Source organism: Paroedura picta, chromosome 1, assembly GCF_049243985.1.
Source record: "Paroedura picta isolate Pp20150507F chromosome 1, Ppicta_v3.0, whole genome shotgun sequence".
In the NCBI taxonomy this organism is placed as follows: domain Eukaryota; kingdom Metazoa; phylum Chordata; class Lepidosauria; order Squamata; family Gekkonidae; genus Paroedura; species Paroedura picta.
Genome location: NC_135369.1, coordinates 382,580 through 397,074, shown reverse-complemented (window position 1 = coordinate 397,074; position 14,495 = coordinate 382,580). Strand labels below are relative to the sequence as shown.

The 14,495-nt window shown below is 60.5% G+C and overlaps 2 protein-coding genes across 2 annotated transcripts in view; one reads left to right on the top strand and one right to left on the bottom strand.

Moving 5' to 3' along the window:
* Positions 1-14,495, top strand: part of LOC143827844 (immunoglobulin superfamily member 8-like) — a 166,467-nt gene that overhangs the window by 16,228 nt on the left and 135,744 nt on the right. The gene's annotated exons all lie outside the window — the stretch shown is intronic.
* Positions 167-13,989, bottom strand: LOC143827721 (G protein-activated inward rectifier potassium channel 3-like). The gene is made up of 3 exons (XM_077317599.1): positions 13,758-13,989; positions 4,151-5,129; positions 167-1,183 (listed from the first exon to the last, which is right to left on the bottom strand). Exons 2-3 carry the CDS (start codon positions 5,082-5,084, stop codon positions 867-869), a joined length of 1,251 nt encoding a protein of 416 aa, XP_077173714.1. The 5' UTR covers positions 5,085-5,129; positions 13,758-13,989; the 3' UTR covers positions 167-866.

Here is a 14,495-nt window from a genome sequence, read left to right as displayed (position 1 = left end):
CCAGGGTCCCTCCCCCCAGCGGATCGGTGTGCAGAAGAGGGTCAGCCTTGAGAGAGCAGCATCAGCCTGCAAAAACCTCTTTATTCAGGAGGAGGGGAGACGGAGGGGGCAAAGGGTGACATGCATGCCCCCCAACCCCCGGCCGGCCCCCCTGGCCCCCCTCTCTCACTCCCTCCCCATATGTGAGGGGTGGGCGGGCTGGATCAGGCCTTCCATGAGTCATGCAGGGGCGGAAAGTTGCAGTCGGAGCAGCAGGGAGGGAGGGAGGGAGGCAGCTGCAGGCCCCATAGCTGGGGTGGGGGTGGGGGTGGGAATGGAGGGCAGCCAGGCCGGTTCCCGGCCCCACCTGTGCCCAGAGTGGATTGGCTCCCAGTCGGGATGGAGGTGGAGGGATGGCCGTGCTGGGGGGGGGCAATCTGAGCAGGGGGTGTCCAGGATTAAGGGGCAACTCTACCTGCCCAGCACGGGGGTGGGGGCCGATCTCCCTCGGCATCCCCTCCTGCCTGCATCTGCCAAAGTGACAGCGGCTGTGGGCCAGCGGACCCTGGCGGGAGGCTGCACGTACCCCTGGCTCAGAGCTCTCTTCCCCGGCAGATCTCCCACTGGCAGGATCCCACTGGCCGGCCAGTGGGTGGGGTTCTCACTGAAACGCCCATCAAACGCCCACTTGCAGATAGATGCATCAGGGGGGTCACTCCCCACCTACCTAGGAGCCATCCCTTCTGCTCCGCCTCTGCCCTGCAGCCCCCAGGCACGGCAGTTCCCGCCAGCCCCCTGGAAGCCTCACGCCTGACCCTTGGCCAGGCCTCCCTGAGCGGCCCCTTCCATCTGTCCTCCCTGAGGGCTCCTGCCCTGTGAGGCCGACTTTAAACCTTGGACTCGCTCTCCAAGCTGGCCAGATTCCCGTTCCGCTCCTTGCTGCCCTCGTCCGCCTTCTCCGTGGGCTCCTCCACCTTCTCGTCCAGCCGGCTGGGGATGGACCAGTACAGGTGTGCGTCCATGCGGGCGGCCGCATCGGCCAGTTCCCGGGCGCTGCAGCTGGGGGTGGCCACTTCGAAGGTCTGGTGGAAGCTGTTGTAGTCGACCTCGTAGAAGCCGTCCTCCAGCGAGAGTACCGACATGAAGCGGTGGCCCCACAGCACCTCATCCACCAGGTAGGAGCTCCGGGCCTGGCATGTCATCCCTGCCAGGCAAAAGAGGGGAGCCACAGCATTACGAGGGGCAGGGTCACAAGGCTGGGGTGCTGTGAATAACCCATTGATCAACCCCCGAAGGGCCCTGCTGGGTCAGACCAAAGAAAGTACATCTAGTCCAGCCTCCCGTTTCCCCCAGGGGCCAGCCAGTTCCTCTGCAGGGCCAGCCACAGGGCAGAGAGGCCGAGGCCTTCCCCTGAGAAGACCCTCAGAAGAGCCCTGCTGGGTCAGGCCAGGGAGGGTCCCTTCAGTCCAGCCTCCCGTCTCCTCCAGGGGCCAGCCAGTTCCTCTGCAGGGCCAGCCACAGGGCAGAGAGGCCGAGGCCTTCCCCTGAGAAGACCCTCAGGAGAGCCCTGCTGGGTCAGGCCAGGGAGGGTCCCTCCAGTCCAGCCTCCCGTCTTACCCAGGGGCCAACCAGTTCCTCTGCAGGGCCAGCCACAGGGCAGAGAGGCTGAGGCCTTCCCCTGAGAAGACCCTGAGAAGAGCCCTGCTGGGTCAGGCCAGGGAGGGTCCCTCCAGTCCAGCCTCCCGTCTCACCCAGGGGCCAGCCAGTTCCTCTGCAGGGCCAGCCACAGGGCAGAGAGTCCGAGGCCTTCCCCTGAGAAGACCCTCAGTGTCCCTCCAGTCTAGGCTCCCATCTCACCCAGGGGCCAGCCATCAGCAAGGCATGAAGGCCAAGACCTTGCTCTGATATTGCCTCCTGGCTCTGGGATTCCTTGTGTCATCTTGGCTGGCAACCACTGACAGGTTTCCCTTCCATGAACCTTCTGAGGCTGCCGGTGCCCACAGCTACCCTGTCCTCCACTAGCCTCGAATTCCCCAGAGCCACTGCTTATTGAGGGGCTGGTGAAGGAGAACTACTCTGGGGGTTTTGCCCCGTGCAGGGTGAATGGCAGCCCCCGGGGACCAGAAGGAAAGCGAGATTCCGGTGGGCGTCTGTGAATCCAGACACACACAAAATTTCTTCCCTACTGATGAGAATCAAGTCTAAAATAGCAGAGCCCATGGTTCCTCCCCCTACTTCTTGGGAAATGAAGCTATCGGCAAGACAAGAATTTAACGGAGTTTGTATTTTTAGCAGAGTTGGTCTTCCAACAGATATCTGGGTAATTGAAGTCACCCATGACCACTGTTTCCCCCCCTTTTTTGAAAATTGTGTAATTTGTTCTAGCATTATCTCATTCAAGTCCTCTGACTGGCTTGGTGGTCTGTAGCAGACCCCCACAATAATACCCCTCTCACTTCCTACTCCTTTTACATTTACCCAAATACACTCAACTGAACTTTCATGCTCGGCTACCTGTATTTCTTCACAAGTATAAAGATTCTTAACCTATACTGCTACACCTCCCCTGTTCTTTTCTTGTCTGTCCCTTTTGAATAGGTTTTACTCCTAAGTTCTCGTATTCCGACTGCTGAGCATCAGTGGGGCAAACCTTCTCCTTATTCTTCTACGCCTGTGTGTAGCAGCCTTCCATTCATTCCCCTCCTGAGTTTGTTTTGATGAATTTCCCTCCTCCTGCACTTGCTCTCTCCAGAGGGCTCCATGAGTTCTGTCCAAGAACTCCTCACCCTCCTTTCCATGTTGCAGCATATTTGAGCATTCCTCTGATCTCCACACCTTCTCCTCCAGCAGACCCACTAACTGCCCCTTGCTGCTGCTTGGGTAAAGACGGAACATGTTGCCCCCTCAGCTCCTTCTGCCACCAGGCTGCTTTGATCCACTCCAGATGCTCCTCAAACCGTCCTGCACTAGACTGGATCCCTCTGCTTGATCCGCCAGCTATGAGCCAACGTCCAAGCGTGATCAGAAGCCCTTCCTAGTGGTCAGAGGCCTCCCCTCCCCTCCCCTCTTTGCACTCACTCAATCCCCTTCCTCAGTAGTTCTCAAGGTGAGGGTTGCAAGCCCATGGAAGGGTCATTTGGCCCCTTCCCGAGGGTCGTGGCGGTGGTGGCATGGCGCTGGCCTCCTCCGTGAACCCTTGGAGCTCACTGAGGCAACGTGGAGGAGGCCAGCATCATGGCAAGTGCCGTGGTGAGCAGGAGCGGCAACAGCATGTGCACATGAGCGCGTACGCATATGCGTGCATGCCCCTGCCCCTGCTGTAGGAGTCGCGGCATTAGGGTGGTTGAGAGCCGCTTCCCTACCCCATGCAGCCACTCACTCACTGCTCACCCAAGCAGCCCCCACTCTCCTGCAAGGGATGTGCCATCACACACCCACAGCAATGCAGAGAGAGAAGTCAGAACCCTAGCCCTGTCCCTCCTCTCCTTGCACTCACTCAACACAGCAAGGGGACAAGGAGATAATCCCCCACCTCATGCACTCTCCATATGAATTTGATTTTTACCCTGCCATTCCCCAAAAGCCCTCAGGGTGGCTTACAATAAGGTTAGAATCATAGAGTCATAAAGTTGGAAGGGACCTCCTGGGTCATCTAGTCCAACCCCCTGCACTATGCAGGATACTCACAACCCTCTCGCTCCTCCACTGTCACTTGCCACCCCCTTGAGCCTTCCCAGAATCAGCCTCTCCATCAGATGGAGATCCAGCCTCTGTTTAGATACAAAGTAGAATCATAGAATCATAGAATCATAGAGTTGGAAGGGGCCATAGAGGCCATCTAGTCCAACCCCCTGCTCAACGCAGAATCAGCCGAAAGCATCCTAAAGCATCCAAGAAAAGTGTGTATCCAACCTTTGCTTGAGGACTTCCAGTGAGGGGGAGCTCACCACCTCCTTAGGTAGCCTATTCCACTGCTGAACTACTCTGACTGTGAAATTTCCCCCCCTGATATCTAGCCTATATCGTAAAACTGTAAGTCTAAAATGCAGCTGCTGGGTGACAATGGGCCAGTCCCTGTTCCCTCGGGACTCTCCCAGCTCCACCTGCCTCTCCAGGTGCCTGTTGTGGGAGGGGGAGGGAGGGGAGCGGGTGTGAAGGGCAGCCGTCCTACCTGTGGCCTCCACCATCCCCTCCAAGATGACCACGATCTCGAACTCGTCCTTCTTCAGCTGCTCCCGAGAGACCTCCCAGAAGGGGCTCTGCTCGTTAATCTCGTGGCTGATGATGAGGGGCGAGACCAGGAAGAGGCGGTCATCGCCCGTCTCGAAGCCCACATTGATGTCCGTCTGGTTGAGGGGGATGAACTCCCCCTCCTGCGTCTGCTTGGACTTGATCAGCTTGGCGCGGATCGAGGCCTCCACGATGTGGGAGTTGCGCAGGTCGCCCACGCGGAACATGAGGCACAGGCGGTCGTCCCGCAGGGAGATCACGGCGTGGGAGGAGAAGACAAGGGTCTCGGCCCGCTTGTTGGGCTGGGAGATCTTGACGAACATGCAGCCCACCATGAAGGCGTTGACCATGGAGCCCAGGATGGCCTGCAGCAGCAGCAGGACGATGCCCTCGGGGCACTGGTCCGTGATCACCCGGTAGCCGTAGCCGATGGTCGTCTCCGTCTCGATGGAGAAGAGGAAGGCTGAGACGAAGCCGTTGAGGTTCTGGACGCAGGGGGTCCACTCCTCCTCCCCCAGGTGGTCCAGGTCGCCCCGGCAGTAGGCGATGAACCACCAGATGAGGCCGAAGAAGAGCCAGGTGGTTGCGTAGGCCAGGATGAAGACCAGCAGGCTGAACCGCCACTTCAGGTCTACCAGGGTGGTGAAGATGTCCGTCAGGTAGCGGTAAGTCTCGATCACGTTGCCGTGCTGGACGTTGCACTTGCCGTCCTTCTCCACGTACCGCTGGCGTCCCTTCTTCTTCTCCGCCTTCTCCGGCTCCTCGCCGAGGCGCCGCGCGGCAGCCGGCTTGAGCTGGTGGGAGGAGAGGGCGGGCTTGGACTCGGCCACGGGGGTCTCGGGCACGGTGGAGAAAGCGGCATTCTCTTTGGCCATGTTAGCATGCAGGGGCCCAGAGCCCCCTGACCCACTCTTGGTGGCCTGCAGGGAAACAAAGCAGGGGGAAAGGTCATACTGGGCACCAATTCGGAGGGCTTCCTCTTGTCCTCGCCCGAACATCTGCCTGGCCAAGGAGAACGCCAGTCACGGCAAAAAGGGCCCCTTCACGCCCGGGGCTCTTCTGTCGCCCCTGGATCCTGTGCTCCCCCAGACCCCCACCTCACTACCCAGAAGGTCTCAGTTCTCTCTCCAGCAAGCTGGCCGCATCTGCCTGGCCGGGGGCAGCTCCGGAAATGTCTCTGTCTTTATTTCCCCTCCCCCCAGTCTGGCACCACACACCCACCCACCCTCCTCCTGGGGACAGCCACCCCCTCCCTGTGGCCCATTTGAATCCTGGTCCTTTGGGGGGTGAGGGTTGCCAGCTCCACGTCCAGAAATATCTGGACATTTGAGAGTAGAGCCTAGGCTAATGGAGCGGGGGGGGGGGCAGTGGGGCACAATTCCCGGCCACCTGCCTTCCAGAGCAGCTGTGTCCCCCAGGAGGGGGATACGTGCTTGAAATAAACCCGTCAGTGATTTATGGAGTCTGGAGATTTTTTGTCTTTCCAGGAGGTCTCCAGCTCCCACCTGGAGGTGAGCATTTCTAGGCACTGGGACCCCCCGCTGCTAGGGATCCGCCCAGCGGAGGGGTCGGCCTGGCTGTGAGGGGGAGTCTCCAGCCCAAAGAGCAGGCTAAGGAGCCGCAGACACTGAGCCGGGACTGTCGGCTGGCGGACATAAGAAATCAAAGGCCATTGGCTCTCCAATACAGAGGCCAGTTCCAGAATTCTTTGAGCAGGCCACCCTCAAAGGGCTGCTAAGCACGGACCCCTAATTGCGTCTCTCCCTCCCCACGAGGGCCCTGCTGAGGCCGAGGAGGCTCTCACCCGGGGGGGGGGGCACTGTATGGCTGGCCGAAGAAGGCAAAGCCAGTCCTGGCACCACCAGGGGGCAGCACTGCAGGCTGCCATGGGGGGGGGGGGGGCGTCAGTTCCCTCGGAGGGCCGAGGCCTTCCCCTGATGTTGCCTCCCGGACTTGGCTCTGAGATTCAGAGGCCTAGTGCCCCTGAATGTGGAGGTTCTCCTCAGTCCCCCTGGCCGGTGAATCTGTCTGATGCCCTTTTAAAGCTGCCGATGCCTGTGGCCATCATGACATCCTCTGACAACAAATCCCACCTTGGAATCACTCCCGGTGCAAAGGAGTATTTCTGTTTGTCCGTCCTGCACCTGCTGCCCAAAAGCTTCGTGGGACGCTCCTGAGCTCTAGCATTTGGGGAGGGGGAGAGAAATGTCTCTTTGCCCACTCTCTCTACCCCGAGTGGAATTTTATAAACCTCAATCACATATCCCATCCCCTCCCCCAAATCACCTCTTTCTAAGCAGAAAAGTCCCAGCTTCACAGACCTATCGAGGGGGGCAGGATCCCCAGGGCCCTCTGGTCTGCCTGCACATTACCAGGCTCAGCACCCCCCCCTGCTCTCCCAGGGACCCCTGCAGGACACCCAGAAGGAGGCAGGGTCCCTGCGCCAGTCTAGCTGGGTCTCATCCAAGGCCCAGTTACCAGAACCTTCCTGCCGATGAGGAGAGAGAAGCCAAGCGTTCGGATAACACGGAAAGGCTTCCTGGGCTTCCGTGGGGGGTGCTGGGCTGAGCCCCAGCGCATTTCCTGCCTGGCAGGGGAGGGTTTGGAGCGGGCTGCGGAAAGTGGAAATGGAGCCCCGGGCCCTGGGAGGGTCCCCAAGGCGCTCTGGAGCTTTACTTTGGGCTGGAAACGTTCGTGTCCCCCCCCTCCCCTCAGCCTCAGCATATGGCGCCTGAGAGCAGGATACGGCATGTCCCAGAGGCTGGCCCACGCGTGGGAGAGAGCCCCCCCCGCCCTCCTCGTGGCACTAAAAGTGGATGTGAAGAGCAACTGCAGAGAGGCCCTCCCTCAGCGCCTCTCCAGACACGGTGCGCTGTTTTCTAGACACCTGCGCACCTTTCAGGGCACCTGGTCACCCCACAGCAGCCCCTGGAAGGCATCCACGGCCAAGGGCAGGGGACACATACACACACACATACACACACACACACATATTTAAACTCCATCTGCATAACTGGCATTCAGCGGATGACGCAGTTTCTCCATTGGGCAGGTTGCCACGTTTGCCACATAGATTCTGCCACGGAGTGACCGTCAGAGGTCCCCTTTGCACATCCGTTATCCAAATAATCTCTCTTTCTCTCGCAGAGCTCTTGGGAAGCAAAGTAGCCCATTAATGTTGCAGGAAGAAGGCTTCTCAGCCGGCTCTGCCTGCAGCGAATCCGGCCCCCGATTATCACTATGAGCCCCACACAAAGAACACACTCTTGGGGGCAGCGCAGCACCCAGCCGGGGGAGGGGGCTACAGAGCCAGGTCTGATCCCCCACGCCTCCTCCCCTCCGCCCTGAAGCCGACTGCTGAGTGCCCTTTGGCCAGGCCTCGTTCTCTCAGAGCTCTCTCAGCCCCACCTCCCTCGCAGGGGGCCTGGGGTGGGGAGAGGAAGGGAAGGTGGTGGGAAGCTGCTTGGAGACTCCCCTTCTTCGTCCCCCTCCTGCTGGAGGGTGGGGAAGGGGACCTGGCGTCACCCTACCTGGCAGGCAGCTTTTCCCATCAAAGGAGAGGGGTCCTAGCTCAGTGGCGGTGGCAAACCAGCCCCCCCCCTCTCAGGAAGAAGAGGAGGCTTTTTCAGAAGCTGGAGCCCAGAGTCGGCCATGGAGTAGCTCCTCCCCCTGCCTGTCTGCCGGCGTATCCCCGGGCCTTTCTCCCCAGCAGATGTGCCCAGAACGGCAGCTTTCACCTCTTCTCAGAGCAACTGCTGGGCTCTGCTGGCAGACCCCCCCCCCAAACAGACATCTGAAGCAACTCACTGGCCCAGCTGTGCTCCAAGGGGCAAGACGGAGAGCTGCAGATGGCCACTGGTTAGAAGCCCCAGGTGCCTGGACAGCCCGTGTGGGTGGGGAGGGGAATTCCTGGAGCTGCAGGTGTGTGTGTGTGTGGGGGGGGGGGAGAGAATGGAGAGTAGGGAGGGCAGTCTTTGCAGTGGGGAGGGAGGCCGCCCTTCAAGGCAGCCACTTCCTCAGGGAAGCTGATTTCCATGTTCTGGAGATGAGCTGTAATAATGGGAGCGCTCCAGTCCACACCTGGAGGCTGGCAAACCGAGTGGAGTGGGAGTTCACCTGCTAAGGCCCCTGCACATTAGAAGCCTCAGGAAGAAAGCCTGTTCCACTGAGAAACCGCTCTCAGTGTCAGGAACATCTCCCAGATGCTTAGACAGACTTTCTTTTGCATTAATTTCATCCGGTCGGTTCTGGTCCGTCCCTCCACCCTCTGCATGTCAGCCTTTTACATACTCTCCACCTGTTCCCCCCAAAGAGCCTTATGCTCCACCATCGCCAACTGGCTGCGGATCCCTGGCCCCAAAGAAGCATGCCGGACCTCAACCAGGGCCAGAGCCTTCTCGGTCCTGGCCCCCACCGGGTGGGACGAGCTCCCAGAGGAGATCAGGACCCTGACAGAACAAACGCAGTGCCAAAGGGGGCTCCTCCACCAGGAATTTGGTTGAGGACAGCTGAATCAACAATATCTGCTAGTCCCTCAAACACCCCCGCCCCCCGATGATCTGAGCCATGCTGACCTCCCACGGATTCATGTCAAAAGTTGAGAGTTGTTGTCACACCGTGAAGCGGTTGGAACATTTTGTTATAAACTGTTATGCTCCATCTTGGATCTGCTGTTATGGTTGCTGTAGCTTGATTGAGGGATACTCATGACATTTTATGTAAACCGCCCTGAGCCTGATAGGAGGGTGGTACAGAAATTCAAATAAATACCTCAGAAGAGCCCTGCTGAGTCAGGCCAGGGAGGGTCCCTCCAGCCCAGCCTCCCGTCTCCCCCAGGGGTCAGCCAGTTCCTCTGCAGGGTCAGCCACAGGGCAGAAAGGCCGAGGCCTTCCCCTGAGAAGACCCTCAGAAGAGCCCTGCTGGGTCAGGCCAGGGAGGGTCCCTCCAGTCCAGCCTCCCGTCTCACCCAGGGGCCAGCCAGTTCCTCTGCAGGGCCAGCCACAGGGCAGAGAGGCTGAGGCCTTCCCCTGAGAAGACCCTCAGAAGAGCCCTGCTGGGTCAGGCCAGGGAGGGTCCCTCCAGTCCAGCCTCCCGTCTCACCAAGGGGTCAGCCAGTTCCTCTGCAGGGTCAGCCACAGGGCAGAGAGGCCGAGGCCTTCCCCTGAGAAGACCCTCAGAAGAGCCCTGCTGGGTCAGGCCAGGGAGGGTCCCTCCAGTCCAGCCTCCCGTCTCACCCAGGGGCCAGCCAGTTCCTCTGCAGGGCCAGCCACAGGCAGAGAGGCCGAGGCCTTCCCCTGAGAAGACCCTCAGAAGAGCCCTGCTGGGTCAGGCCAGGGAGGGTCCCTCCAGACCAGCCTCCCATCTCCCCCAGGGGCCAGCCAGTTCCTCTGCAGGGCCAGCCACAGGCAGAGAGGCCGAGGCCTTCCCCTGAGAAGACCCTCAGAAGAGCCCTGCTGGATCAGGCCAGGGAGGGTCCCTCCAGTCCAGCCTCCCGTCTCACCCAGGGGCCAGCCAGTTCCTCTGCAGGGCCAGCCACAGGCAGAGAGGCCGAGGCCTTCCCCTGAGAAGACCCTCAGAAGAGCCCTGCTGGGTCAGGCCAGGGAGGGTCCCTCCAGTCCAGCCTCCCGTCTCCCCCAGGGGCCAGCCAGTTCCTCTGCAGGGCCAGCCACAGGGCAGAGAGGCCGAGCCTTCCCCTGAGAAGACCCTCAGAAGAGCCCTGCTGGGTCAGGCCAGGGAGGGTCCCTCCAGTCCAGCCTCCCGTCTCACCCAGCGGCCAGCCAGTTCCTCTGCAGGGCCAGCCACAGGCAGAGAGGCCGAGGCCTTCCCCTGAGAAGACCCTCAGAAGAGCCCTGCTGGGTCAGGCCAGGGAGGGTCCCTCCAGACCAGCCTCCCATCTCCCCCAGGGGCCAGCCAGTTCCTCTGCAGGGCCAGCCACAGGCAGAGAGGCCGAGGCCGAGGCCTTCCCCTGAGAAGACCCTCAGAAGAGCCCTGCTGGATCAGGCCAGGGAGGGTCCCTCCAGTCCAGCCTCCCGTCTCACCCAGGGGCCAGCCAGTTCCTCTGCAGGGCCAGCCACAGGCAGAGAGGCCGAGGCCTTCCCCTGAGAAGACCCTCAGAAGAGCCCTGCTGGGTCAGGCCAGGGAGGGTCCCTCCAGTCCAGCCTCCCGTCTCACCCAGGGGCCAGCCAGTTCCTCTGCAGGGCCAGCCACAGGGCAGAGAGGCCGAGACCTTCCCCTCAGAAGACCCTCAAAGAGCTCTGCTGGGTCAGGCCTGGGAGGGTCCCTCCAGACCAGCCCCCCGTATCCCCCAGGGGCCAGCCAGTTCCTCTGCAGGGCCAGCCACAGGCAGAGAGGCCGAGGCCTTCCCCTGAGAAGACCCTCAGAAGAGCCCTGCTGGGTCAGGCCAGGGAGGGTCCTAGAAAAAGGAAATCATAGAATCATAGAATCATAAAGTTGGAAGGGCCATACAGGTCATCTAGTCCAACCCCCTGCTCAACGCAGGATCAGCCCAAAGCATCCTAAAGCATCCAAGAAAAGTGTGTATCCAACCTTTGCTTGAAGACTGCCAGTGAGGGGGAGCTCACCACCTCCTTAGGCAGCCTATTCCACTGCTGAACTACTCTGACTGAAAAAATTATTCCTGATATCTAGCCTATATCGTTGTACTTGTAGTTTAAACCCATTACTGCATGTCCTCTCCCAGGGATCTGTCCTCGGTCCTGTGTTGTTCAACATATTTATAAATGATTTGGATGAGGGATTAGAGGGGAGACTTGTCCTGGCAGTAGCATGTGGGAAAAGGATCTAGGAGTCTTAGTAGACCATACACTGAACATGAGTCAGCAGTGTGACTCAGTGGGTAAGAAGGAAAATGGGATTTGGGGCTGCATCAAACGGAGTATCGGGTCCAGATCATGGGAGGTGATGGTACCACTTTACTCTGCTCTGGTTCGGCCTCACTTGTTCCTGTGTTCAGTTTTGGTCACCCTAATTGAAGACGGATGTTGACAAGCTGGAGCATGTCCAGGGGAGGGCAACAAAGATGGTGAGGGGCTTGGAGACCAAGACATATGAGGAATAGTTGGGGGAGCTTGGTCTGTTTAGCCTGGAGAGGAGATGACTGTGATGGGGGTCTTCAAGTATATAGAGAATGTAGCAGAGTTGTTCCATCTTGCCCTGGACAGACCAATAGAATGAATTTAATTCAAAAGAAATTCCATTAAACCTCCGGAAGAAGTTCCTGACAGAGCGGTATCTCAGTGGAACAGGCTTCCTTGGGAGGTGGTGGGTTCTCCATCTTTTTAAAGCAGAGGCTGGATCTCCATCTGACGGAGAGGCTGATTCTGTGAAGGCTCAAGGGGGTGGCAGGTGACAAGTGGGTGGCAGGATGAGCGAGAGGGTTGTGGGTGTCCTGCATCGTGCAGGGGGTTGGACTAGAGAACCCAGGAGGTTCCTTTCAACTCTGTTATTCTATGAATTATTTAAAATTTTAGTTTTTACGCCTTGCCATTCTTATGCCAATGAAGGTTCTGACTCAGTTCCTCTGAAGAGCCAACAATAGTACAGGGATGACGGGGCAATGGGAATCAGAGGACGTCCCCCAGTCACTATGGCTAGCAGCAGTTCATAGAATCATATGAATCATAGAATCATGAAGCTGGAAGGGATCTTCAGGGTCATCTAGTCCAACCCCCTGCACATGCAGAAACTCACAAATACCTGCCCACCCATAGTGGCCCCCCTCCCACCAAAAAATCTCCAGAATCCAGTCTGGCCTGGGGGGAATTCACCTCCCATCCCACAGTGAGGATCAGCAATTCCCTGGGTCCGCAGGGAAGGGCCACAAAAGACAAAGACGGGCACATCCCTTCCTGCCCACCCCCTCTGCCTAAATTCATAAAATCAGCCTAAATTCATAAACTCAGCCTCTCTAGGCTCTGCTTAAAAACTTCCAAGGAAGGAGAACTCACCATTGACGGGCTTCTGCTCCATGAATCTCTCGAATCCCCCTTTCAAGCAGTTTATTCCGGTGGCCATCACTCCCTCCTCTGGCAGTCCATCCCCCATTTCAATTACTCTCCCCATTTCAATTATTCCCTGTGGTCCGTTCTGGACCCCCTGCCTGTCAGCTTCAGGGGGTTCAGAAAGCAGGGGGAGAGAGGGAAAGTTCTCTTTGCCTGATCTGCTCCCCTCTTTCTGTTTTGCAAAACTGGGCTGTGCACTCAATGACCCTCCCCCCCCCCCCCCCCGCTCGGGAGAAAGGAAACACCCGGATGGCGGGGCTAATTAAGTGGTGTTTGCTGCGTAGATGTTAATTGATCAGTGGGCTTGCTGGGTGAAGCCAGGACGGCTGGCTGCTGCCCACGGGCACAGCTGAGGCCTGAGCATCCCTGGGGAGTGATCCCTGGAGAGCGGGGGACGGGGCCCTGGCACCAGGGTGGGGGGTGGGGGGGCCCACTGGGGAGCCTGAGCTGTCTGTCCGGGGCGGCCTCAGAGAGTGGCCAGCTCTTGGCCTTGGCCTAGTCTCCACCAGATCCCGAGGGAGTCGCCAAAGCACCTGGATGACTTGCCTGCCAGCACCTGGGCCTACTGCTCGGGGGGGGGGAGGCCCTGACCCCTGCTGGGGGCCTCCTCCCCTTGGAAGGCCTTGGGGGTGGCAGCCCTTTTGCCGGCAAGAGGCTCCTTGGGGACGGGGCCTGTCCAGGGGCGGCCCTCGGTCAGGGAAGAAGTCTATGCCCCCCTTGGCCCCCTCCCATCTGCTCTTCAGCACAGTCTTCAGTGTTGGCTGCAGGCATGTTTATGCCCTCTGCTCTCTGCTTGGAGTTCCAGAAGGAAGGAAGGAAGGAAGGAAGGAAGGAAGGAAGGAAGGAAGGAAGGAAGGAAGGAAGGAAGGAAGGAAAAGGGGGGCAGAGAGCCACTTTCAATCCGTAGGATAACGTTTCTCATCAGCATCCTTCTACTGAACGGCCAAGGACCCTCCCATGCAGGTGCCTCGGGGCAGCGTCCCACTCTGGGTCCCCCTCAGCCCCTTAGGGAGAGGGGCCTTCTGTCGGGGGGGGGCACTCTGACCTTGAAGGGGCAGGAGAGCCTCCCTTGGGGCAGTCGGCAGACCAGGTGGGCATCTTGTGGGGGGAGGGGGAGGGCCTTGACCCGGTGATCCCCACGTGCCTTCCCCTTCGGGGCTGGGGATAGACGGAGGGGGGGGGGATGGAGGAGGAGAGAAAGCTAGAGGGGGCGCCCCCGGAGGTCTACTGCCTCCCCACGCCCGTGTGGCTCCGGGGCGGCCGGCTGGGCATCGCGGAGCTGCAGGCCGAGCTGCGGAGGGCCCGGGGCCCCATCCCGCCGGGGATCCCTTTCCCGGCCGCGCCGCGCCGCGCCCCTCCCTCCCTCCCTCTCCCTCCCGCCCCGCGCCCCTCTGCCGCCCCCCCCCTCCGAGACCGCCGCGGCAAACCCTGGGAGGGGGGGAGCACCGGCCGAGGCGAGGGCTCTCCCCCTCCCTCCCTCCCTCCCTCCTTCCCTCCCCCGCCCGCCCGCTTGGGAGCTGTCCTGACCTGCGGGTGCTGAACGGGCGCGCCGCCTCCGGCTCGGGCTCGGGCTCCGGCGGGGACTCAGCGGCGGCGTCGTCGTCGTCGTCGGGGCGGCGGGGCCCATCTCGGCCGGGGCCGGCATGTCATCCCCCCGGGCGGGCGGGAGCCTGTGCCGAGAATCAGCCGCAGCAGCGCCAGCCCTTCCCCGCCGGCCTCCCGCCCCCCCCGCCCGCGCTTCCCCGCCGTCGCCCGGCAACCCGAGCCCCCCCCCTGGCCGCCCGCCCGCCCGCCCTCCGCCCGCGCAGCAGAAGCGCAGCCAAGCGGCACGCAGGGAGGGGCGAGGGAGGGAGGGAGGGAGGGAGGGAGGCGGAGCCCCCACCGGACCCCCGCCCGGGAGGCTGGGGCAAGAGCTCGTGCAAAGAGGGGGAGGGCAGGGAGGGCTCCTTTGCCCTTGACGAGGCGGGGGGTGGGCCGGGGGGGAGCGCCCCCCCCACCCAAGGGGCCCTGGCACGGCAGAGTCTTTCCCGGGGGGCGGGTTTAGGCGCTGCTTCCACGACTCCTCTTTCTCCTGCCCAAGAGGAGTTTCCTTTTGCAGTTTTCCCTTGCCCCACAAGGGGCCGTTCTGAGTGTCCTTTTGCCCATTCACTCTTGCGGGGTGGGGGGGGGGGTGTTGATGTTTCACACCAGAGGGTGTAGCTCTAGCAGGAGAGTTTGCGAGGACATTGCCTCTGAGCATCTGCAGAGTGAAAGCCTGGATTTTTT

Coding starts and splice junctions, on each gene's coding strand:
- LOC143827721 (XM_077317599.1), bottom strand. CDS start 5,084: ATGGCCAAAGAGAATGCCGCTTTCTCCACCGTGCCCGAGACCCCCGTG. Junction 1,184..4,150: donor GGGGATGGTGGAGGCCACAG/GTAGGACGGCTG, acceptor TTTGCCTGGCAG/GGATGACATGCCAGGCCCGG.